Source organism: Gadus chalcogrammus, chromosome 1 (assembly GCF_026213295.1).
Source record: "Gadus chalcogrammus isolate NIFS_2021 chromosome 1, NIFS_Gcha_1.0, whole genome shotgun sequence".
NCBI classification, from domain to species: Eukaryota; Metazoa; Chordata; class Actinopteri; order Gadiformes; family Gadidae; genus Gadus; species Gadus chalcogrammus.
This window is the reverse complement of record NC_079412.1, coordinates 6,064,577-6,090,291: the sequence shown is the minus strand read 5'-3', so window position 1 is coordinate 6,090,291 and position 25,715 is coordinate 6,064,577. Positions and strand designations below refer to the sequence as shown.

Genomic DNA, 25,715 nt, shown 5'->3' with positions numbered 1-25,715 from the left:
AATTACCAGCTTTTTTGTCTGAATAGCTGCTTCCGCCTTGGAGCGAGCCACAGAAAGCAGATCCTCCAAGTAGAACAAAACTCATTCCTGTTGCGTGCAGCGGCTGGAGAGCCGTCTCCACGCACTTGTAAAACGTTCGTGGGGCTAGAGAATAGCCGAACAGGAGACGGTTGTACTGGTAGTTTGACCCTTGGAATGAGAAACGCAGGAATTTCCTGTGTTTGGGGATCACTGTGACGTGAAAGTATGCGTCCTTCAAATCTATTGAGGTGAACCAGTCGCATGTGAAACAGCCTCCCCGCGATGCATTTGTTGAATAGGGCTAGATCGAGAATCGGTCTCAGCCCTCCTGTTTCTTGGGTACCACGAAATAACGGGAATAGAATCCCTGCATTTCCTCTCCCTTCGGGACTGTGGAGATCACTTTTTTCGCTAGAAGCTGCTGGAGCTCCGCCAAAAGTGACAGCTGTAGACCCTTGGATGACAGCATTGTTTCCACAATTCCGTTGAATCGTGGCGGGACGGAGTTGAACTGCAGGGTGTGACCCTTGCTGATCAGCCTGTCCATCCATTTGGCCAGGGTGCATGCGTTCAGCCATTCTGAGTAATGCTCTGAAAGCGGCTGTGCAGCCTCTTGTTTTGATGCGGCTGTCATGGAAACGAGCCACGCTTGAGCCCCTGCCGCCGCTGCAAGGGGAGGAGTCCTCCTCGTAGCCCATGGGGAGCTCTGCCTGAAAGGGCTGGGTGTGTGTGTCATTAGCAGAGGCATGCCCTGCCTGCTCAGCTTGTGACAGGAGCTTAGCTTCCTCTCCCCTGAGCGTTGGGATGCGAAGAGGAATAACACTGTGACTGGGCAGCAGACTGCTGACACTGTGAGCGAGCTGTGTGTCATTCGTAGACAGAGAGCTCGCTTTAGCGGCCGTCTCGCCACATGTCATGCCAGGCATGATGTGGTGAGGGGAAAGTAATGTAGAGCTGGCTCGATCAATAATATAAGGTTTATTGACAGCCTGCCTATATGTTGTGGGAGATGCATGTGAAACAGTTATGGCCGGGCCGATAGGCTTCCGGCGTTAACTGGGGTGTGGCGAGAAAACAGCCGTCTTTAGTAAAGAGATGTTTCTCGCTGTCACACGTTTCTCCCTCGCCCCGTAATAGCCGGCGCATGTGTGGCAGGACATCGCCCCATGAGCCCGCTGCCCGAGGCCTTTGCTGGCCGCTCGCCGCAGCCTGCGATGTAGGCGGGCGGGGCTGGTAAGCCGGGCAAGGTTGTTTTTTTAAAAATAATGTAGTGCTGGCTCGATCAATAATACAAGGTTTATTGACGGCCTGCCTATATGCAGTGGGAGATGCGTGTGAAACAGTTATGGCCGAGCCGATAGGCTCCGGCGTTAACTGGGGTGTGGGGAGAAAACAGCCGTCTTTAGTTAAGAGGTGTTTCTCGCTGTCACACGCTGGTACCGCCCTGTAACCCCGGTCTGTCAGACCCTCCGTCTTCGTGACCTGGATAAATGTTTTCCCTGGGGCCCCGAGCTTCCCGGGCTCCGCCACAGCCCCACTGAAGTACGGTCTGATGGCGGAAAACATCGGCCAGATCGGGTCGAGACGGGCGGGGCGTGCCGCGGCCTCGAGCCCCCAGATGCCATGCAGTTGGTCCGGGCGTTGGGGGGCCTGAGGCATGGGCACCTTTGCGGCTATTCTGGCGATAATGCCCGGTAGCTCTGCCACCAAAGCTCCAACCACTGGAAGTGAGGTGGCGGCAGAGACGGGCAATGCTGCCGCCCCGGGTTCTGACCTCTCCATTCAGAGAGAGGAAGCCGGGGGAGACGCCCCCTCCTCGTCGTGGCCGGAGTCGTCCGACTCCGAGCTCACAAGGAGAGAGAGGGCATCGTCGAGCGGGACAGTAAAGTCGTCGATAACTTCAGCAATGATATCCATCTAATTATGCTACAGGAATTACGGGGGGTACCGGGGGGGTCTGACGGTCCGATTGAGACTTGATACCCCCCAAATGGCATTAAAATGAAACTTTGGGGGGTACCGAGAATAATATATTTATTCTTCAAATTGCGTGTTTAAAAGTGTCTTCTTATTTCTTAAATGCGTTCGATGTTTACTATGAGTAATATACTGACATTAAAATTCAAACACCCCTTGAATGGACTGTACCATTAACACGTCTTCAGCGGTCTTTCAACGTCTTCTCTATGGCTTGACCTCAACTTGAACTCGTCGTCTGACTTTAACTTAAACTTGACGCGCTCACTACTTCAAGAACACCGACGAACAGGACACTGATGCACCGAAATGTCTAAGCTGTGAGGGGATCTACTCGTATCAAGGTAAAGGTTTCTACGTTTTCTAGTTTATACAGAGTTGTGATGTATATAGAAAGTATATATATATAGAAATTAGAAAATATATATTCCAATTGGTGTTTTAAATTCTGCATATATTGTGTTGTTTGATTAACAGCCGCCACGGAATGGTTAGGTGCTAATCTATTTACGATGCTAGATGTGTAGGCTGTCCTTAAAATTAAACTCTTTGTTATGGTATTCGTCAATCTAAGTGTAAATTATCCCGTACACTGACGGCAATCTGACTTCTGATCTGACGCTTTTGCACACATCTGTAGTCGGACAGGTGCGAAGGATATTATCCCAGTGAAGATGTAATTCAAGTGTTAAAAAAAGACAGTTCCTGCCTACTGTCCATTCCACCAACAAACGTTAATACAACAACGAACTTGCGAAGCACCTGTCCAACTACATAGGTGCGCAAAAGCCTCTGTTTGAACAGTACGTCGTCATATGTAATTTCTTTCATATTTCATTCACAGAGCAATGAGCAAGAAACGAAAAGCCACCGACATAAGGGACTTTTTTGGTTCTAAAAGAAGAGTAAGTGTATTGAGCAATGCGTAACAAACGAAGAGGTTAAGTGACTAAGAGAAGACATATGTTGCACTTGCTTGCAACCTTATAAAATGTTATTTATGAAGGAAACAGATACTGTGGAGTCAGGGAGGAGGCAGAGCCAGGGAGAGAACACTGAACAACACAGCCAGGAGCAGCAGGCAGAAGGGAGACAACCAGAGGAGGACAATGAGCAGACAGAAAGGATAGAAATTGAGGAGGACGGGGCATCAGGGATAGGGCAGCAGGAGGATGTTGAGCAGGCAACAGGGACAGAGCAAGATGAGGACATGGGACAGGACCATATACAAGCAGGACATGAACAAGAAGTGAGATGTTTTTAGAGTGTGATAACTGCAAGTGCCATCACATGTGTATTTGTGTATTTATGTATTTATGAATGTACTATAATGTGATTTATATTTTGAAGGCAAATGTGGCTGGAGCAAATGAGGAGGCAGGGATGATACCAGATTGCTGGACGAGAGAACAGTGGAAGGGCTGGAGGGAGAGGAATCTGTGGTTATATTGCAAATATGGCAAACTAGGATGCCATGCATGCAGGGAGGCAAAGACCTTGTTACTCTCAGCAAAAGTTGCAGGTATGCATTTTTCATCAGAGTGGGTAAATGCAGAGGTAGGCAGCAGTTGTAAAAAAACACTGTCGAAGAAAATTTACAAACATAAAGATAGTGCATCACATCTGAGGGCCTTAGAAATTCAAAGCCAAAGGCAAAAAGAAATTCTGCCGAAAAATGTGCTGACCATCAATGCCAATTTGGTGAGGGAAACAATCAGTGCTTTCCGAACAGCATATGTAGTTGCCAAGGAAAGGTTGGCTTTTAGGAAGTTGCCTTCCCTAATGGCGCTCCAGGAGCTCAATGGTGCTGAGGTAGGACCTGTGCACCGTTCCGACCAATCCTGTGCCCAAATTGTGCAGCACATTGCCGCGAAAATGAAAAAAAAAAAATGGTTACTAAAATAAAAGAAAACAACACCAATCTGTCCATCACTATTGATGAGAGCACATTATTTGGCCTGGCATACATGATTATGTACATCAGATGCGATGTGACAGGGGATGGGGATGTGGATAATGTTTTCCTGGACCTTGTGGAGTTGACAGAGGGGACTGATGCCAGATCCATTTATGAAGCTTTAAGGGAAAGCCTTAGAGTAGCTGGGTTTGACGATGATTACCTACAGAGACACCTTTTAAGTGTTGCCACTGACGGTGCCTCGGTACTGACAGGATCAAAATCTGGAGTCATCTCTAGACTAAAAGTGGATTTCCCAAAGGTCAGGTTCATCCACTGCCTGGCTCACAGGCTGGAGTTGGCAGTGTCCGACTAAAAGCAGTGGGACACTGCAGTCATTTTGAAATATTTATATCTAAATTATACAGCCTTTTCAGTCAGTCCCACAAAGCCTTGAGACTACTCTCAGAGGCAGCTGGAGATTTGAATGTTGAGCTCCTGAAAATTGGACAAATCTTTACCATTAGATGGGTGGCAAGCAGTTTCAGGACAGTCAGGGCTGTCTTGGCAAAACTACCCTGCTCTTGCAAAATTTTTCAAAACTGAAAGTGAAGATGGAAATCAGCCAGACAGAAACCGGAAGAAGTACATTGGGTTACTTAAGTATTTCACAAGTGCCCACTTTGTGAATGACCTAGGACTGATGAAGGATGTCCTTCGCGAGCTCCAGAGCCTGTCACTCAAACTTCAAAGAAGGGAGACATCAATTGTCGACAGCTTTCAATTTGTAACACTGACAGTAGAAGTCCTTACTGCTCTCAAAACACAGGGTGGCAAGTCCACAAACAAGGCCGAACAAGCGATTAATGCAGGCTTGTTCAAAGGTGTCAGCCTCATAGGGGAGGGGGCGGGCAAGATCAGCAAGCCGCAGTTCATTCAGTCGGTTGTAGACAACCTCAACTCACGCATGCCTGCTGTTGAGTTGGTGAAAATGCTGGAGCCTCTTGAGAAGTCTGCTTGGCCTGAAAACCGTGCTGACCTAGTGCTGTATGGGGAGGCAGAGGTCAGCAGATTCGCAAAATGACTTGGGGAGCCAAGCAGGGAGGCTGTGGAAGAGTACCGCAACTACAAGTTGAATGGGAAAAAGGAGGGGGGTTCTCTAAAAAGAATCCTGATTGCGAAAAATACATATCTGGCAACCTCTGCTGAGTGCGAGAGAGGTTTTTCTCCACTCAATGATACTGACAGGAAAGCCCGCAACAGGCTCCGGGTTACCAGTTTGGCAGCCCTACTCTTTGTGGACATTAATGGGCCACCAGTAGAGATGATTGACCTGAGACCATTTGTTGAGTCCTGGGTGAAGGCTGGGCATCGCCTCTCCAACTCATGGGTTCCAGGGAGGAAGGGCAAGCAAAGCCAACGAAGGCCTGTGTGGTCAATGTTTTAAAGTTTTTATACCACTGATATTGATTGTTCAAGATAACATGTTTAGTTTCATAACATATGTTCATATTATCTTGCAAGATTCATGTTTGTTAACGTGGTACAGAATTTATTATGTGTTTTTGTGTTGTGTTCTTTGCAGATACACCTGTTTGGAATAACCAATGACCACAGCAGTGTGCGAGTGTTTTTAAATAATTTTGGTGTTCTATGAATTACATTTTCATGATATGTATGCTTTAGGCAAATCCCCCTGTGCAGCTATCCTTTTTATGTGGGAAAACAGAGTAGTACATACGTTGAGAGATGACACATCTATATGTTGACCAACAGAAATGTTTAAGATATTTTTTTTTAGATATTTAAACACAATAAAATGATTATATGACACACAGGAGAAGGAATTGATGCACAGTCATGTGGCACTATGACGTAGGCAAGAGGATCCCCTCATTTCCCATCCATCCATTCATTCCATAAATAGCTAGCCTAGCTGCCAATATTGAAAGCTGAATGTAATTTGCTGCCTGTTTGAAATGTTATTATGCGTGACTAATACTAGCAAATTAATGGAGACACCAAATCTGTGAAAAGGGAGCGGAAAAAGAGGAAGATGGCACTGTTGTCTGAGGGTTAAAGACAAGTCAATGTGGTTCTTTCCGTGAACCAACTTCTTTCAGCTCGGGCTAACACTAGCTACGGTAAGGAATGTTTTTATATTAAGTATTGACTGGCTCACATATCTATTCATTGTTTGTCGGGGCTGTGTAATGATTCATACGTCCGGTCCATCCCACCAAAAAAGTTTTTCCGCGAGCCAGAAGTCGCATTCGTACGGAAGCGTATTAGGGCCAGGTATAAGGGGGAAAAATATGAATTGGCAATTCGAGAATAAAGTCGACATGTCTAGAATAAAGTCAACATGTCGAGAATAAAGTCAACATGTCGAGAATAAAGTCGAAATGTCGAGAATAAACTCAACTCCTCTGGTCCATCATCACGTTAGCAACTGGCCGCCCTACCAATGTGTCTTTGGCGTACAGTTTCTGAAGTGGTGCAACCTGTATGTCTATGGGTGCAACTACCTGATAGCTGTATCATATCTATAACGTAAAGCCTAATCTTTCATGCTTAACGTTACCAACCTAGCGGAATTCAACTCATAAACCTAGTCAGAAACTATTTTTGGATAGCTAGCTAACTACACTTGTCTTAGATGCTATTAAAGACAGTGCTCTGTTTCTACCTTGATTGTCATAACGTTATTCAGCTATTAGGCTACTTAACTTGCGCTTACAGTTCTGCATGTTGATTATTGTGTGAAATAGTATTTATTGATACACTAGGCTCTATTGCTTGTAGCATCTCCTTTGTACGTCGCTTTGGACAAAAGCGTCTGCTAAATGACTTAATGTAAAAAACACCACAATAGGGATAGCACTACCGTATATTTATAACCTAGTTTCCTATGTACAGAGCCGCTTAAAAACAAACAAAAAAAAAAACGTGACGTCAACACCATCCGTTTCAAAATGCTGACCCCCCCGAAGCTGGATTGATAATTCGAACACTGTCTCCCACCATATCAATGTTCAGTTGGATTCACTCTCCCTGTCACCAACCAACACTGCCCGAAACTTGGGCGTAATAATAGACAATGGCCTCAGCCACCTCACCTTCACTGAACATATTGCTACAGTCACCAAATCCTGCAGATTCACACTATACAACATCAGGAAGATCAGACCCTATCTCTCCCAGTACTCAGCCCAACTTCTCGTTCAGACCATGGTCTTGTTAAAACTCGACTACTGCAACTCCGTACTGACTGGCCTCCCAGCATGTACCATCAAACCACTCCAGATGATACAGAACGCAGCAACCCGCCTCATCTTCTCACAATCAAAGAGGGCACATGTAACACCTCTCCTGGTCTCACTGCACTGGCTCCCCATCGAAGCCAGGATTAAATTCAAATCCTTGACCCTGGCCTTCAGGGTTCTTGCAGGGTCCGCGCCATCTTATCTCAATGAGCCAGAATGTGAACAGCCCTACACCCCTGCCAGACCCCTGCGCTCCTCCCAGGAACGTCTCCTACGCCGCGCCAAATCCACCACACAGTCCCAGTCAAGACTGTTTCCTTCCTGTTGCCACAATGGTGGATCGACATCCCGGGCCCCATCCGCTCGGCCCCCAGTCTGGACACTTTTAAAAAACATTTAAAGACTCACCTATTTCAGCTGTTCCACCCTGCCTTAGACGCTTAGGGTCCAGATCACTCAGTCCTTCTAAAAACAAATGTTCACTATGTTGGCACTTACTTGTTTTTTATATGTTGTATGTCGCCTTGAACAAAGGCGTCTGCCAAATGCCGCTAAGTAAGTAAGTAAGTAAATTATTTTCCATTCTCTTGGGCCTTCGCCGATCGGGGGGCCTATCATGGGCCAGTATTTAAAAAAAATTCGGGGGGCTTGATAGGCCCCCCGATTGGCGTAGGCCCTTGGGGTTCAGCCCAGGCAAGCCCGTGCATTAAGGCGGCCTTGGCCGGACTGCCGCAGAAGCTTGGGCAGCAGTGAGGCGGGGGTTGCTGCCAAGCTACCCCCGCCTCACTGCCTTAAACTATCTAGCTTTACTCAAATATATTTTCAACCAGTGGCGTTCTCTCCCGGAGGCCAAGGGAAGCCAGGCATCCCTGTTTTTTAGACTTCCAATACAAAATTTATGTTAACAGATTCGGTTTTTCTTTGGTGCTGTGTTGCTGTCATTTCTTCCACATTTTCTCCTCTCATTGAGCATTTCAAAATGTGCGAAACAGTGTCCCTCTAAATGTCAAATACTGAATGCGCGATAGAACACGACATTGCACACTGCATGTCCGCGAGGAAACCAGCCCGAGATGGCATCACTTGGTGAAAAAAGAGAAGAAGGATTAACCAAAGAAGGGGGGGGGGGGGGGGGGTATATCGTGGACCTACGGACTTCAGTGGGGGTTCATTCCGTCTGTGCACGGCACCTTCTCAACGAGCAGGTGTGCGCCTGCAGCCAGAGGGGGCGCCAAAATACCTCTTCCCCACACAATGTCATGTAGTACTTCATTGATAACTGCACGTTTTTTTTTTTACTGCTCGTAGCGCCCCCCCATAATAGCCTTCCTCTACAAATAGGGTGAGTAAAATACACACCTCCCGGTGCGGCATTACTGTTCCCTGAGCTGTCCGTTTACTATTTTTTGTGTTATTATATTTCTAATTGTGCCTTGATTGCCCGGCATAAGTTGCATTGCACTACAGCAATCACCACATTTTCTGCAGGAAAAGCATTTTCAACCCTTTTCTTTGGTGACCCGATCTGTCTTGTGATACTGATATCCCCCCCTCCGCCCATCCACTGTTTCAACCGCCCCGCCGTCGAGACACTCTCCCAGGTAAGACGGTCGGTCTATTGACTACACTTGTTGCTAAAATGTAAAATTACCCTCCTCCTTGAGCCTCCCGAAATGTCTTTACACTTTGTTGCTAAAATATAATATTACCCCTCCGCCTTGAGCCTCCCGATATCTCTTGCGAAATTGATATTCCCCCTTCCAACTGTTTTATTTTCATTTTTAGAATGTTTTGTATGCAGGCTATGTGTGACTGTAGGATAGTGCTGCCTGTCTTTGCCAGCTGCCAAACCATGTATAATACTATGTTTAAAGTCGCAGCAGCATTTAATCTGTTACAGTACATGTGTCAATCTAAATGCTTGTAAAACCCTTTGTTTTATTGGTTTGTGAAGATGTGTTGCCGTTATGTTTGAAGAGTCCTTAAGCACGAGGTGTACGTGACCTGTCCGCACTAATACGGGGCTCCTCTTTTATAGCGGGAACAGACTACGGCTATTTATATGTACACATTGGTTGTATTTTGTATTTTGTGCTCTTGAAAATGCAATATTGTTTTGTGTTATGTGTTTTGGGCATAGTTATTTAAAATACCACTATACGATCACGTTATGTTGGGCAATTTGTTAATTGCAGAAGCAATCTCTGTAAGCAGCAATTCTTCTTATAGACTACGGCTATTTATATGTGCACACAGGTTGTGTGTTGTTATAATAATAAATGTTATTATATATTTCCCTCAGCAGTTTTTACATTATAAACCAGGATTTCCACATTATAGCCATGGGTTTAATTACTAGAGACACAGAGAGACAGGAATAATGAGACACTGATGAGAACAAACCCAATACACACACTTGTGGCATTCAAAGTTTCTATGCAGAAATGTATTGCACTAATTTTTGACAATTAGATTTTATGTCTTAAAGAAAAATATTATAATTATTTGGTGTTTTATATTATGCCTTACTTTAGCAATTCTAATGTCTGTCTTCCATGTCGATAAAGCCTTCTAACTCTTCAATCTTGAATCGTCAAAAATCGCGAGACATAATTGTTTGTTAACCCACCAGACTTCTTCAACTTGCAGTTATTGGGCTCTCTCTTTCTTTATGAAGCTCAGTGTCACAAATAAGACTTTACATCTTCTAATGAAGGCTACGATAGAAATTTGTTTGATTGACATCCAATGTCAGAGAAGTCGGGCTGTGCTTTCTGAACACCAGGAAATGCTAGCGAAGGCGGGACTCCAAGAGGTCTTCCACAATTGGTCTCAACTAGAAAAAGGAAGCAGACAGTCTGGAACCAGTGTGCGGTTAGATACAGAGAGGGAAAGCACAGACAAAGGGGGCGACACACACAGACAGAAAAAGAGTCCTATGAAGAAGGAAGAGACAAGTATTACATTTCCCTTAATTTCTCTTTTCTGTGGATCTCGAGGTAAGGACATTTTTATCGAAGCCTATTTCATTCAAAGAATGTTTCACGTAATGACTCAATGAATGAAACTTAATTAAAGGACTGTTTCATTTATTAACAGTTATAGGGTGACCCGGTTTCCTACTTTATACAGGATTTTTGATTGGCTCTTGTTTTTTTTCAAAAGTCAAACAACTGCAGGACACTTTTCTAAATCCTGAAGAAAGCAGGGAGGGCTGTAATCATTGGGCTGTGTTTGATGGCCATAGAGGTTAACCTGTAGCGCATATAGCTTGTTGAAGCCACGTTAAGCTGGGTGAAGCCCCGTATGGCTGGGAGAAGCCCCGTATAGCTGGATGAAGCCGGTCCAAGGCGATTCTCCCAACTTTTGGGGAATAGAACTACGTGAATGTCAAAAGTTAACAGGACTTTAACTTTTGAAAGTCCTGGTATTGGTAATGAGTCCCACACAAACATAATCTCTGTCTGACATTAGGTTTGTTGGGATTTGGTCACCCTAACTTTCATTTGAAGGACTGTTTCATTCCATTGTTAGTCAGGTGTCCAGTCATGAAGGAGCAGAAGTTGAAACAGGAAGTTTGCAGTATCCAACAGGAAGCTCCAAGTGCTCGGCAGGCACTGCTCGATAACTTCACCAACCTACTGAAGGTTGCCGAATACTGCCATACGAACTACCTACAGGTACTCGTACTACTACTAGTAATTATATTATTACTATTACTACTGCTAGTACTACTTGTACTACTACTACCTCCAATACTACTAATACTACAATACAAACTACTTAAAGGTAGGGATGTCACGAGAACCGATACTAGAACCGATACCCGGGATGTCATAGGCACCGTAAGTACCGGGGATGCAATTCCTCCGGACGTCATGTGGGCAGCTTATACACCTAAAAGTGTTGTAGTCTGATGTTAAATGCCAAAGGAACACGGAAGATGGCAACTGCAGCTGCAGCGGGGGCGCCAGCTCCGCCTCGGCTGGTCGAGAAAAATAATAGCGATAATCGTGCCTGGAAGTACTTTTGCGTTTGAGGCGGATGTTCAGGGATTGATAATAGATTCGCAAAAACCTATATGCAAACGGTGCCGTCAACCTTTTCAAAACGAAAGGAGGAAACACTTCCAACTTATCGAAGCACCTCAAAGACAGACATCCAGATTTATTCAAAGAATTCAAGTTGAGTGAGTTTCAAGTCATGTTAGCGTTACATTAACAACATATCCAGAGTGTTATCTTTCTTATCCTTATCCTGAAATACACCATGTGAAGCGACGGTCAAACAGAACTTACCCTGTAGCCCCCTTTACTGTTTGCATACACACATAGTGCCACACTACAAACAACCACCCCACACGTCATTTTAAACCACTTCATCTTCTTCCAACGCAACGCTTACATTAATTAGTTTATAGTGGTGCCGCGGATCACGGAATTACCCGTGAACCGTACGGATCAACCCTCACGGTTCGGGACGCAAGTGATCCGCGGATCGGCTGACGATGCAAAAACAAAAAAGTTGTGCGTTAACATAATCGCCGCATGTTTAAAGGCCAATTCTGGTATTTAGCACATTGAGCCCCCTTTCATATTTGTCTAGGATGAAATATAGTGGTTGACACAGAAATGTTGACTATTGGTCCTGTCTTGGGTATTTGGCTCATTTCAAATCGCCCCTACCTCCTTCACAATGGCCGGCTACGGGAATTCACAAACCTGTCCTTAAAACTACCCTAAGCGTTCGTTTTCAGAAATGTGCAACTCACCGAGTGGTAAGTGGTGTTCGTTGATGTTCCATATCAAGTATCGTAGCGAAATACAGTTTCTCTCGTTTTATTTGGCATTTTGTAAATCACATTGAAACGGAAACCGGACTGGAACCGGAAATGTGCAGGGGGCTTCTCCGTCTCAACCGTACGGCTAGAACCGAGCGAAAAGACTGCAACCAGCCCCCCTTTCCGTTTCCGGTCATCGAATAATGAGTCCATTGTCCAAGTCTTCTGTGCTTCATTTGATCGCGGATTAATCTTATTTTTTTTACTAAGGAGAAGGAATAATGCCTCAGATTGCACTTTATTTTGTTTTCAAATATTTTACGATTTAATTTATACATTGGATGGCCATCTTGAGTTGAGTTTATTTTATGTGGACACAAGCTATTTCTATTTTTTTTACTATCCATGTATAAAAGAAGAAGGAATATTGCCTCAGTTTGCACTTTACATTGTTTGCCACCGTTCTTTTTTTAAATGTTATAGTGGTTTATTCTTATTCATTACTTGAAGGCTACATGCCAGTGCCACTGTTTTTTGTATTGCTTTTAATAAATGAGTGTATGTTGAAGTATATTGGATTGCTTTGTTTTAGTTTTTTACCGTGGTATCGAATTTGGTATTGAGAATTGTGGAATTTCACTGTTATTGGTATCGACAACTAAATGTCTGGTATATATATGACATCCCTACTTACAGGTACTACTACTACCTCCAATACTGCTAATACTGTAATATTGATTACTAACAAGTACTGGTACTACCCCCAATACTACTTATATTGTCATACCACCTAATTACAGTTAGTAGTACTACTTTCAATACAGCTTTTACTGCAATACCAACTACTTACAGGTACTACTCACATACTTATACAGAATAACAATGACATACAATTCAGTTTGTTTCTCTCTCTTCCCCCGACCCCACAGTCGGGAGTGAGCAGCAAAAAGGCATTGGAGGAAACCAAGAGCTTCGCCAACCAATCGCTGGCCAGTGTTGTTTATCAAATCAGCACATTGGCCAATAGCCTGCTTGGTTTGCTTGATGCTCAGACAAATCTGATTGGTCACATGGAGTCTTCCATCAACCTAATTGGTCAGGTAAACTGTTAGCACCCACAACAACTTTCTCATAGAGTAGTTTAGAATGATTTAAATTAGTATACAAAAACAAATAAACGCAAACAAATGAACACATCTACAAATAAACATGTCAGTGTAGCTTTGTCACCTACTACATACCAACTAGGTGGCTTTAACATGTTAAATTAACGTGTCTACAAATGGACATATTTGTACAGATAGACACTGAAAGATGTTTAGAAGACTGATAATGATGATGTTTGGATGAATGGACGGACGGTCAGACTGTGGAGATGCACAGGGAGAAAGTCGCCCGGAGAGAGATTGGCATTTCCACGGTTATGAAGCGAGTTCCCCGTGGAGCAGAGATGACCCCGGCTGACCCCGCGGTACACCGTCCCACCGAGTACCACCGCCGACCCATCGACTACTCAGTACTGGACTCTGTTGGCCACCAATACACAGTAATACACAGTTATTCCCAGTTATACACCGTTATATGCTGTTATACACAGCTATACACAGTTATACACAGTAAAAGACAGTAATACACAGTTTTACACTTTAATACATAGGGCCGCAGTAGCTCAGGAGGTAGACCGGGTTGGCTGGTAACCGCAAGGTTGCTAGTTCGATCCCTGGCTCCTCCGAGCTGAGTGTTGAGGTGTCCCTAAGCAAGGCAGCTAACCCTAATTTCTCCCAACGAGCTGGCTGTCTACTTGCATGGCTTACACCGCTGTCGATGTTCACATGAATGGGTGTATATTAGGGCTTTGGATAAAAGCGCTACATAAAATGTAGTCAATTTACCATTTAATACAGTTGTATACACCTTGATACACATAATGCTCAGTAATACACAGAAATTCACCAGTTATACTAAGTAATAGACAGCTATACACAGTTGTACTCAGTAATTCAGTTATAATCAAAATAATAAAAATAAAAAGTCATACACAACAAAACTTACTGGACTGGACTCTCTGTGACACGAATACACAGTAATACTCGTTAGCAGAACCACACATTCACACAAACACAAACACAAAGAACGGGTGCTTTGTGAGCGTGGGAAAATGCCTCAATTAATTTATTTCATCTCTCTCTCTCTTTCTCTCTCTCTCTCTCTCTCTCTCTCTCTCTCTCTCTCTCTCAGATACCAGGGAAGCAGCATTCCGGAATGATCCGTAAAGCTGGCAGCTCAATCAGGTCAAACAGTCTCTTCATTCTCTCATCCAATTGGTCTAAGCACTGGATGGATCCGGATTTCATGTATTGTGTGTATGTGTTTTGGTGCAGGTCCTTCAAAGCTCCTGGACCAGTGATATGTCCGCTCCCTCCGTCTCTTGGGTCAGTGTGTGTGTGTCTGTGTGTGTGTATTTAATAGCAATAATTAGGGGTCCTACAAAAGAAAGTAGGAACCCAATCTTATTTGTTATTATTATTATTATTATTATTATTATTATAAGGGGTCAGACGAAAAACTTAGGCACCCTATTGTATTCATAAGTATCGTTATTTTTTCCCTGAGAAATTCGACCATAGCTCAAAAAATACTAGTTCAAAAGAAGAAGAATTGGCAGGCTTGAAGAACTCGCAAAATGAATAAGGGATGAAAAGGATGGGTGGCGCTAGAATAAGCTTTAGAAGTGCAACATACTCAGCAGGCGGCCATTTCCACTAGGAAAGTGCAATATGCATGAAACTTGTTATTCATGCAACATTCGTCATCATGAACAACTTTCAAGGTCCAACCCATATGGTAAGACCATTTGGATACCCTGCAGCGCACTTGACCAAAGGCCAACATTACAACAGATTTGGTGCCGGAAATGGTAAAAGCTGCAAACTCGGCACAAATGCAACAGGTGACTGTGGGACTGTATGATGATCAATTCATAGCAATAAGGCGAAAGACGGCAGAGATATACATTTTATAGTGAAATATAAGAATATATCTGATGTTTAAACAGCTCCAACAATGTGTCAAAAGACGTAGGCTTGGCTTTCAAATATTGCTACTAAGAGGAGATTCCATTGTATACCAATGCCAAATTTTGAAGTCTATATTTGAAAAAAAAGAAGGATATATTTGTTCGTAGTTGCCTTTCTCTCTTCAACACAGGTTGAGCCTTAAAGCGGTACACACGTCATTTCGCAAAGTCAGTTTTGACGATGGGTTTTGAAAAAGTATGCTTTAGAACCATGGTTGGTGATGGTTTTGCTATGTTAACTACCGGTAAACCATTTTTTAAGGCATACCAATGCCATATTACCATACAAACCAAGCTCACCATAAATCCATGTAAGATAGACTTTATTTCTCAAAATATACTCAAATCTGTTTTAAACAGTCTATGTGCATGTAGTGTAGTGGTACTGCATCGGATTCATGACCATCGCTGGTTCAAGTCCAACATCAACCAACAACTCTGTGAGACATGACATCAAAGCAAATAATGTTTACCTTCATGTCATTAGGCCACCAGCATACTCTTCATACAATAGGGCCCTGTCCTGGTTGCTTTAAACTATATTTATTATTATCTTGTAATTTAATTACACAATTTTCTCCAGCTTTGGCAAGCCTGAGGAACCACCCACTGAGAGTGACGTCATGATGAGCAAAGCCCCGCCCACAAACAATAATGTCACAGGGATACCCGTCTCTTTGAGAACTCCCTGGTCAAATTATCCAGTGGAGCTGGTGGCCCAGCCCACTTCAAAGGAGTTTCTGTCCAATCACAGCCTTCGTCCCCTCTCCACGCCCCCCAGCCTTGAGCCTGGTAGGAAATAACAAAGATACTGCAGTTGTCCTACACGTAGTCCTTCCCATAGTCTCACACATTGTACTACATACAGTACTAAGCACATTACTACACAATCACATAGTCATACGTGTACTATTGTGTAGGACTATGTGTACATTTCGTGGTGCATAATGGGCAACGGTGTTTATTACTCCCTCAGTGGAAGAGGTGACCGTGTTACTGCCCACTCCGGCTACGCCTAAGCTTGATGTTATCTCTAATTCCGCCATCGAGGAACCCAGTCCACCATTTCTGCCACATCCCGACCTTATTCAGGATGGAGAAGGTACACTGTCTGAATGTCTGTCTCCCTTGCTGTCTGTCTATTCGTCCATCTCTTTACCTGTCGGACTATCTTTCTGTCTTTTACTGAGTTTTTTAAACGGTTCCAGTAATCATTCTCTGCCGTATCAATACACAAACACCAGCTTTGCTTTCTGGCTCTCTTCTCTTGAACAGCGATACAGCGCTGACATAGAATAGAATATCTTTATTGTCATTGTAACAAGTACAACGAAATTAAGTGCAGTCCTTGTTCAGTGCAAAAACATCACATTGAGCTAGTACGTACACATGCATAATTAATTAAATTAAAACTAAATTAAAACCATAAAAATAGTCAACTCATAAGACAAACATTCACATTCATAAATGTGCTTACACAAATGTGATACACAACTATGCTTTGGTAACAACATTTAGTGAGGTTAGGGCTGTTGGGTAAAACTAGGGGTGTAACGGTACACAAAAGTCACGGTTCGGTACGTACCTCGGTTTTTAAGTCACGGTACGGTAAGGTACGGTTCATAGTTAAGGGGGAAATTAAAAAAAACTGCTTGTTTGTCAACAACGGAGAATGGCCGTCGATCAGCAGCAATGAAAACACCAATAAACTTGGTTATGGCATTTGCATTTCTGAATTCCCAGACAGGGAATTCAGAAATGATGGGTTTTTTTTCCCACAGCAACAATCATAGTAACACCTGGATGGTGCCTTTTCAAATGTGTGTGCTAGGGATGGGAATTTCTGGCAAAAATACTATTTTTATATTCGATATTCGCTGAGAAGTATTCGAATGATATTCGAAAATAGCTCAATCAAGAACCCCCCACGCACGCACGCACACACCTCGGATACCCACACACACAATGACACAGGGAGAGGCTTTTATGATTTGTATGAAATCAATCTGTTTATTTCAACAACTGTGTCATCAACATTCAACATCAAAGTTATTTCAACATGGGCTTAGGCAGATAGACCTACATGCACCGAAAACGGATCGCTATTTATTTATTTAATTATTTATTTAGTTTACTGAACACAGCCTGCATGGTGGTGAACTAGACACGTCAAAAATATAACTTCACACGGTGTCTTTTTAGAATTGATTTGTTACCAGCATTCGTAGTGTTGATCAGCTGAGAAATAGTCTGCCAAAGACGTTGACGTCGCTTAGCAACCGAGGACGCTATTCACCACCGGAAGTTGTGAAGGCCCATGCAAGTCAACGGAGCGTTCAAAAGCTTTGAGAAGAGCCGTGTAATAAATAACGATAGTCACATTCATTATTCGATATTCTACGTGACTCAGACTATTCGACGATCGTTGCCCGCTATGTACGCCACATTTACGTACTGCGGTACACCTCTGTAACCGCTCCAAAGTGCCTGTACCGTGACGGTTCGGTACAAATACGTTTACTAGGGGTGTACCGTTACACCCCTAGTAAAAACGGTTTTGTTCTTGTTTTCATGGACCTGTATCTCCTGCCTGATGGCAGGAGTTCAAACAGTTTGTGACCGGGGTGTGATGAGTCCTGCAGAATGGATTTGGCCTTTTTAAGGCAGCGGGAGCTGTGCAGTTTGTCCAGAGATGGAAGAGGGCAGCCGGTGATTTTCTGCGCTGCCTTTATGACCCCCTGGAGCCTTTTCCTCTGTGCCACAGTGCAGCTTGAGAACCAGACACACAGACAGCAGGTCATTATGCTTTCTATTGAGCAGCGGTAGAAGAACACCAGCAGTTTTTGGGGGATGTTGATCCTCCTGAGAACTCTCAGGAAGTATAGTCTCTGCTGGGCCTTCTTCACTAGCCCAGTGGTGTTGACGTCCCAGGTCAGGTCCTCCATGATGTTAACTCCCAAGAAGCGGAAGTCAGAGACCCTCTTCACACAGAACCCGCCTATCAGCAGCGGCTCTTCCTCCTATAATCCACAACAAGCTCCTTGGTCTTTGTTGTATTGAGGAGCAAGTTGTTAGCGCTGCACCACCCCACCAAACGCTCCACCTCGTCTCTGTAGGCGGTCTCATCCCCCCTTGAGATGAGCCCCACTACTGTGGTGTCATCTGCAAATTTGACGAAGGTGTTGCTGTGGTGGGCGGGAGTGCAGTCGTGGGTGTAGAGGGTATAGAGCAGGGGACTCGGCACACAGCCCTGTGGGGAGCCGAGGCTGAGGGCGGTGGAGGTGTGGGGGCCCACTCTTTCCCTCTGAGTGCGGTCTGATAAAAAGTCTTCAAAGCAAAGGCCGGTGGAGTGTGGTATTCCAATGTCAGACAGTTTGACCACCTGTCTGTGTGGGAGGATGGTATTAAAAGCAGAGCTAAAGTCCATGAAGAGCAGCCAAGCATAACTTCCCTGCTGCTCCAGGTGGGACAATGCAGCATGGAAGGCTCTGGCCTCAGCGTCCTCAGTAGATCTATTAGCCCTACTATTTCGCCAAGCCTCGCTACTTTCAGCTAGAGTTGCGTTCCATTAACGTGGCTTAAGGGAATCTCCGCTAATTAACCATGGCAATTTATCCGAGCAAACTAACCTGGTCGGTACCAGGCTAACTGTCAGGCTTACTTGAGCGGCGTTTCAGATAAGTCCATCTGTCGGAAATAAGTGTACCATCAGAAGGTTCAGAATATTCAAAGAAATGGAAAATAAAAGGCATGAAAAGTCATTTGATTTCTCCAGTAATCCTTCCTAAGTAACTAAATAGATAGGGATTGAAACCCGGACGACCGGTGCAAGTCCGACATGTTACCTCAAGCCTATCTCCCTGAATACAAATCAACGGACAATATTACATTTAAATATGTTACACAGTTAATACTACTACTACTCAGAAAATCTGCGATTTTATTACCAGGCGGCCGGTTACGGTGTTCCCTTTTTGAGTTATTATATGCGTGTACTCCTCATAGACCTCCACAAGCAGCTTCTAATCTCCTCTGGAAAAGATCCCGCTCTGTCCTTTTCGGACATTTGATCCATGATTTGACATTCACGGTTCTGGGCTGGTTACATATCTCGTGAGCGATTGTAATCCACGATGACGTAAGCCTGAGCAAGGCGCGGCTGAACTACATTGATGGAATGGCTTTAGCCTCAAGTGGAAGTTGGCGTTGGTTCTAACCGGGTTTAATCAACTAAGCGCCGCTTTCGTTAGCGACTTTGATGGAATACCCCTCAGCTCGCCCCTCCCTTCTGTGTTTTGTGCATCCAAAAAGAACTATCATAAACGCAGCGCAAACCCCCACAACACCCACCCCTTGCCGGCGATTGGTTGGAATACTATTTATTTTGGTTTTGAGTGGTTGGTTGTACCATTTGTTTTTGTGTACAATCTCGAAGCATAGGCTGCCTAATTAGACATTAGGGGTGTCAACAATAATCGATTCGGCGATGCATCGCAATGTGGGGCATGCACGATTCAGCATCGATGCGGCAACGTGCCATAATTGATTATGTCGCTGTTTATTATCGGGCCTCGAGTGGACAATAGAGTTGTGAAGTACATGCTAAGCGCAGAACGGCTGCGCCGCGGTCAACGCTGCTGATCGCTGCCACTCTAATCAATGAAACCATTTCCACCGGCTCAGCAGCGTCCCAGAAGCGGCGCACCGCGCCGCAGCGCTACCATTCGGTAGCACTTCTATTTTTCACGCGAGCCGTTGCTGAACCGCGTCGATTTCAACAGAGCAGATCGATCCGGGCAGGAAGTGGCAATGTAAAAGCCATAGAGCATCCGGTCAATTTTCAAAATAAAACACAATACGCAGCTCAAGTAGCCTATCACAACTTCACATGAACATAACGTCATGACCGGTGGCATCAGGTCAGCAGTTAGTCAATCAAAGGGTCTCAGAGGGTCGTAACATGGTCGACGAGAGACTGATTGTCGAAGTGGAGCAACATAAAATAATTTATGAAATATATCATCCTGTCAGAAAGGTGCCATGTCAGAAAGGACAAAGCCTGGCATTTAATTGCAGTAGGTTTGAAAAAATTTGCCTCATTGTGTGCAGTAGAATTTTGATGCATCGCAATGCATCGTAGAATTGAATTGAATCGAACCGTTACCTGGTGAATCGTAATCGAATCGAATCGTGAGGGCAGGGCCAATGCATACCCATATTAGACATGTTTTTTTTTACAGCTAGCGGATTGTCAGGAAAGATCAGATGAATGTGAACATTTATGTTTCGGCCTATCATCACTGATACAACCTTTTAAAAGGAAATTATGGCAAACTTGATATCGATTTATCTCTCAAATCCAGATATCACATCGTTATCCCGATGCACCCTGGATTTGAGTTGTCTTCTCTGCATCCTGGACCTGAGCTCCTCTAGCTGGACCAGAGAGGGACTAGCTCCTCTAGCTGGACCAGACAGGGGCTAGCTCCTCCAGCTGGACCAGAGAAGGGGCTAACTCCTCTAGCTGGACCAGACGGGGGCTAGCTCCTCTAGCTGGACCTGAGAAGGGGCTAGCTCCCCTAGCTTGACCAGAGAGGGGCTAGCTCTTCTAGCTGGACCAGAGAAGGGGCTAGCTCGTCTAGCTAGACCTCAGAAGGGGTTAGCTCGCCTAGATGGACCTCAGAAGGGGCTAGAATCAGCTGGAAATCCTGGCATAGCTCTCCAAGGTAGCTGCAGTCTATGTTGTTCTGTATTCAAAAGCAGTATTGGGCAGCATTTTATATTATATATAAATATATATCCAAGCCGTGTAGCCGTCAGAGAGTCTGAGGACAGTTTCTGTTTAAGGAATGAATAAAAAAACTAGGATCCATTTCTGACCCTCATCTAACTCATGGATGTTGAACTTTTCCCCCAACCTCAGGTTGGTAAGTTGAGCTCCCGGCGATGGCATTGTCCAGTTTTGGATTTTTGGATATGGCTGAGAAGTCTAGGCTTCAGGTGATCAGGGATCTGCAAAATGTTTAAAGCATTAAGATTAAAAAGTACTTACCCTAATTACTGTGGTAACTTACCTTAAGAAGAGAAATACTGTACCAGACAAAGGCTAACAAACACTCTGTTGTTTGGTCCATAAAAATGAACATTATAGAGTAGTGTAGTATTGGATCTTAATTTTACAATGCAATAACATAACATAAATACATCTTATACATAAACAAAAGCAATGATATGTACATTTGAAAACCTTTTATACATGTGACACAGCTTGTTGCTGATGGATCGAGATATTAGACCTATACCTATGCCTTTCTACCTGCCTGCGTGTCTACCTGCTAGTGTGTCTGACTGCCTGCCTGCCTGCCTGCCTGTCTATATACCTGTCTTTTCTTTCTCAGTTTCTTCCACAACTCGGAGGAATCGCATGCGTCGATTGCCCCCCATCTCCCGCTCTCTCTCTCTGAGGGGGAGGGCTCGCCCCCACGACACACACTTACTACCTTCCGTCCAATCATGTAAGACCCTGCTCTGCCCAAAGACAACTGTTACTGAGCGTGCAAGCATTTGATTGATATAAGGGTATATATTCATTATTTTAATATATATTATATATATACATGCTTCCCTGTTGTGTCAGTTGTTTAATCTCCTATCTCGCCCTCCTCTCTTCCTCTAGTGATGATCCCGCCCCCTCCTCCTTATGCTCCTCCTCCTGCTCCTCTTCCTCTCTCCTCTGCTCCTCTTCCTATCTCCTCTGCTCTTCTTCCTCTATCTGCTCGTCTCCGCTTAAATGCCCGCCTACAACACCTGGGTGAGACTTACGCATGCATACACAGACACTGACCTAGGTACATGGATACATTTTGATCAAATTTTAATTCCCCTCAAATCTCTTCAGACCTGGAGCTTCCAGTCCCGCCCCCTCCTCCCCTGTTGGACGACAGCATGCAGTTAAAGTGATATCCCTCTTGCCGCTGACATCAATACTCCTACAGGATTATGGATGTTTATTTAGAATAATATAAATATGTGTGAGTTTATATATATATATATATTTTGTGTATATATATATATATACACACATTAATTAAGTTAATAATTAAGTTAATCATCAATAATATAGGTCATGACTGTGATATACATGTATATGTGAGATAGATACTATATATATTCAAAGAATCAAAGGTTTTTATTTGTCACATACTCATACAGGATGTGCAGTGAAAGGTTAGCATATTCTGTATGTTCTGTGCTTAAAAAAATAAATAAAATAGAGTAAAATACTATATAAGAAATTAAATGTATACACAATAAAAACTGCATAAACAGGGAGATATACAAATTGTATTGTGCAATATGGCCATTGTTAAAGTGGGGATGAGGGGATTGTCCAGTGGTTCGGTATCATTTATTGACTGTTCAGATATAAAAACACACACACACACACACAAACATACACACACATACACACAGACGTATATATGTGAATAAAATATATGCTGTTGAGTAGATTTGGCGGTAACTCAACACGAGTTTCGTTGTGTCTGTATTTAATACCAACTTCGGTTGCTGAAGACTTGACTGAACAACAACAAATGCAGACTGTAAAAGGTCAGAGGCCTGTACAACAGACGACGAGCAACAATAAACAATAGTATTGTCAGCATAAAAAATATATTACAGATTAAACAAGAACATATTAAAGGGGACAAATTATGAAAACAACACTTCCTGGGATTTGGGTTGTTGTTTTGGGTCTCTGGTGCTCTTACACGCATACAATCTTTGAAAAAGTCTGTAAATTTTTTGAGTGAAATATGCATTTCTGAAAGTACCCCGCCTACAGTTACCAAACGAGCGAGTCGGTTTCGGCGCCCCCTCCTAAGTAGGAAGGGGGCACAGTTGAATATTACCTCCCAATTACCCAATCCCCTCCAATCAGAGCATAGATACGATTTTGTGGACCAGCGGATGTGCAGCTCCGGCAGGGGGAACTCGGCGGCAGCTCAGCTCCGGGAGTACAATCCCTTTCCCTCCCTGCTCCGGACTGCCGCCGAAGAGTCCGGAGGAGGAGACATGGACAAGAAAGGGTTTGTACTCATGGAGCTGAGCCGCCGGACTGCCGCCGAGCTATCCCCGCCAGACTTTTCAGCTCCCGGAGGACTCTTCGGCGGCAGTTCAGCTCCCGGAGCTGCCGGCCTGACGGCTTCAACGGCGGCTGGACTGCTACAAGGCTTCTGCAGCAGTCGGCAGTCTGGCAGCTCCGGTGTGGGGAGCTCGGCGGCAGTACAGCATCTCAGCTCCCGGAGTCTTTACTTGTTGCAAAAGTGCCAGAGACGTCAGACGCAGTCTTTGTAATTCATAATATCATCCGAGGCGCACATAGCTTTTGGCCGTGATATTAGATATAATATGTATATATAATATTATTATTATATTATATTATATAGATACAGAGCTCCAGGAGTCCGCAAATGGCAACAATCCCTTCACCATGCTGTGGTTCAGTCTGACAGCTCATTGGTCAATGGGCAGCAGCTCATTTGCATTAAAGCTACAGACACCAGAAACAGCGCATTCTGAAGGGACTGAAACAGAGGGGAATAGCGGTAGGCAAGATTTCTTTTCCTAAAATTTATTTCCAGCAAACAGCTTCAAAAACATGTTTCCTGGAACTCAAATACTATGTTTACTTGTTGTGAAAACGCCATAATATGGCTCCTTTAAACAAAACTATCAAACAATACATGTACAGAAATACACTGCTCCAGCTCATAACAATTCAATATTTTCTTTCTGAGGACTTTTTGTTAGTTTTAATATTGTGGTCAATTTTTTCCGCTCATCATCGCAGTTGTTCCACAGCCTAACTAAGTTAACAATAGAAAAGCTAAAAATAGTCCCAGTGATTAGGCCACCGATCTGATGTCAGACTTTTATTTTGACGGACGTACGTGGAACACCTACAGTAGGATAGCCATTGCCATGGTAACTGGATGGCTGTCTGGGCAGTTGCTAAATATTGCGAAGCACAAATATGACCCAGAGTATTGCAGCTAAAATGTTGCTTGACCATTTTGTGTCAAAAATGGTCCTACGCAGCTACGCGCCTACGCTCCTAGATGAGCCCGCCCAAAACTTTTTTTCCCCCGCTATTTTTCTTTTGCTGAAACATGGCTGACATCGCCACCATCGCTGCGCTTTATTTGCTGTGGGAGTCCGAGGAGCGTCGCAAATGCAAACGCCGTCGTGTTTGGGTGCACGACATCCTCCCTGGAGACGGCCACAGCTGGGTGAGTTTCACCACTTGCTCCAAGAACTCCGCACATCTGTTTCCCCTCTTGCACCTACCTGCTATGCATTTCCTGTCAATGCTCCAACCAGTGTTTCAACAGTGTTTTTTATATAATATCTATGGTTTCAACCTAAACGCAAATCTTCATATACATGCATGTCACCTGAGTTTGAATATGAGTCAACATATTCATTCTTGACCTCCTTGTCATGCTTTTGAAAGTAAAATAAGCTGATGCAAAATGCACTGTAAACACTAGTCAAGACATATACCTGTGCAGTGATATCAGTAAGATAATTGGCCTGCATATTTGGTATACAACTACAATTCTCAATAAGGCTAAAATAAATTATTCATGTGTAGCAGATTCCTGGCTACTGGCGATTCGTTCCGGAAGATAGCCACCAGCTTCCGGGTCGGGGCCTCCACCGTGGCTTCCATCGTGTCCGATGGGGTGATGGCTATATGGTACTGCCTGGTGGAGGAGTTCATGGCTGTGCCCACTACCGAGGACTGGAGGGTGATTGCGCAGCAGTTCGAGGAGCAGTGGAACTTCCCTCTCTGTTGCGGTGCCATCGATGGGAAGCATGTTGTTCTGAAGGCCCCTGTGAACTCCGGTTTGCAGTTCTTCAACTACAAGGGAACATTTTCCATTGTTCTCTTGGCAGTTGTCGACGCAGACAAGTGCTTCCGCATCATCGATGTGGGGGGCTATGAGAGAACCAGTGATGGAGGAATTCTGGCCAACTCTGTGTTTGGTCAGGCCCTCCGAGCTGGCGATCTCAAGCTCCCTGCTGACAGAGTACTGTCAGCGGCTGCGCAGAGAGGACCCCTGCCTCATGTGTTTGTAGCGGACGAGGCCTTTCCGCTACGGACCGACCTCATGAGGCCATTCCCCGGACGCATCCTCCCCCGAGAGCGGCGCGTTTTCAACTACCGACTGTCCCGGGCTCGGTTGGTGGTTGAGAACGCCTTCGGCATCCTCTCCTCCCAGTGGCGGATCTACCGGAGGGTCATCGAGGTCCGTCCTGAGCTGGCGGAGAGATGCGTCAAGGCCACCTGTGTGCTCCACAACCTCCTCCGCAGAACAGCACCAACAGCAGCAGTGAGAGATTGCCTCCCTGTTGGTGTGGTGTTGCCTCTGCCAGGGCTGGGGAGAGTGGCTGCCAACAACGCCGGGAGAGAGGCCATCCGGATCCGCGAGACCTTCACCTCCTACTTCTCTGCAGAAGGGACCCTCTCGTGGCATGACACCATCGTATAGTGCAGTGCACAACAACCCCAAAACGGCTCTTTTAAGAGCCACCCACACAAAACAAAAGTGATTCCTTCATTATTATTAAATTGTTATTAAAATTGTTCAATTAAGTAGTGTTATTAAAAATGTATATTTGTGTCCATGC

At 44.5% G+C, this 25,715-nt stretch overlaps 1 protein-coding gene across 1 annotated transcript; it reads left to right on the top strand.

Moving 5' to 3' along the window:
- The first annotated feature begins 10,050 nt into the window (after nt 1-10,050).
- LOC130375570 (abl interactor 1-like) lies at nt 10,051-22,043 on the top strand. Its single transcript, XM_056582614.1, has 9 exons — nt 10,051-10,160; nt 10,696-10,841; nt 12,871-13,041; nt 13,308-13,487; nt 14,180-14,232; nt 14,323-14,373; nt 15,601-15,809; nt 15,994-16,119; nt 21,916-22,043. The coding sequence occupies exons 1-9, from the start codon at nt 10,100-10,102 to the stop codon at nt 21,975-21,977; spliced, it is 1,059 nt and encodes a 352-aa protein (XP_056438589.1). The 5' UTR covers nt 10,051-10,099; the 3' UTR covers nt 21,978-22,043.
- Nucleotides 22,044-25,715: the final 3,672 nt, after the last annotated feature.

Excerpts from the sequence above, each read along its gene's own strand:
- LOC130375570 (XM_056582614.1), top strand. The coding sequence starts at position 10,100 with ATGAAGAAGGAAGAGACAAGTATTACATTTCCCTTAATTTCTCTTTTC. Across the intron at positions 13,042-13,307 it reads CCATCAACCTAATTGGTCAG|ACTGTGGAGATGCACAGGGA; the intron begins GTAAACTGTTAG and ends ACGGACGGTCAG. Across the intron at positions 13,488-14,179 it reads CTGTTGGCCACCAATACACA|ATACCAGGGAAGCAGCATTC; the intron begins GTAATACACAGT and ends TCTCTCTCTCAG.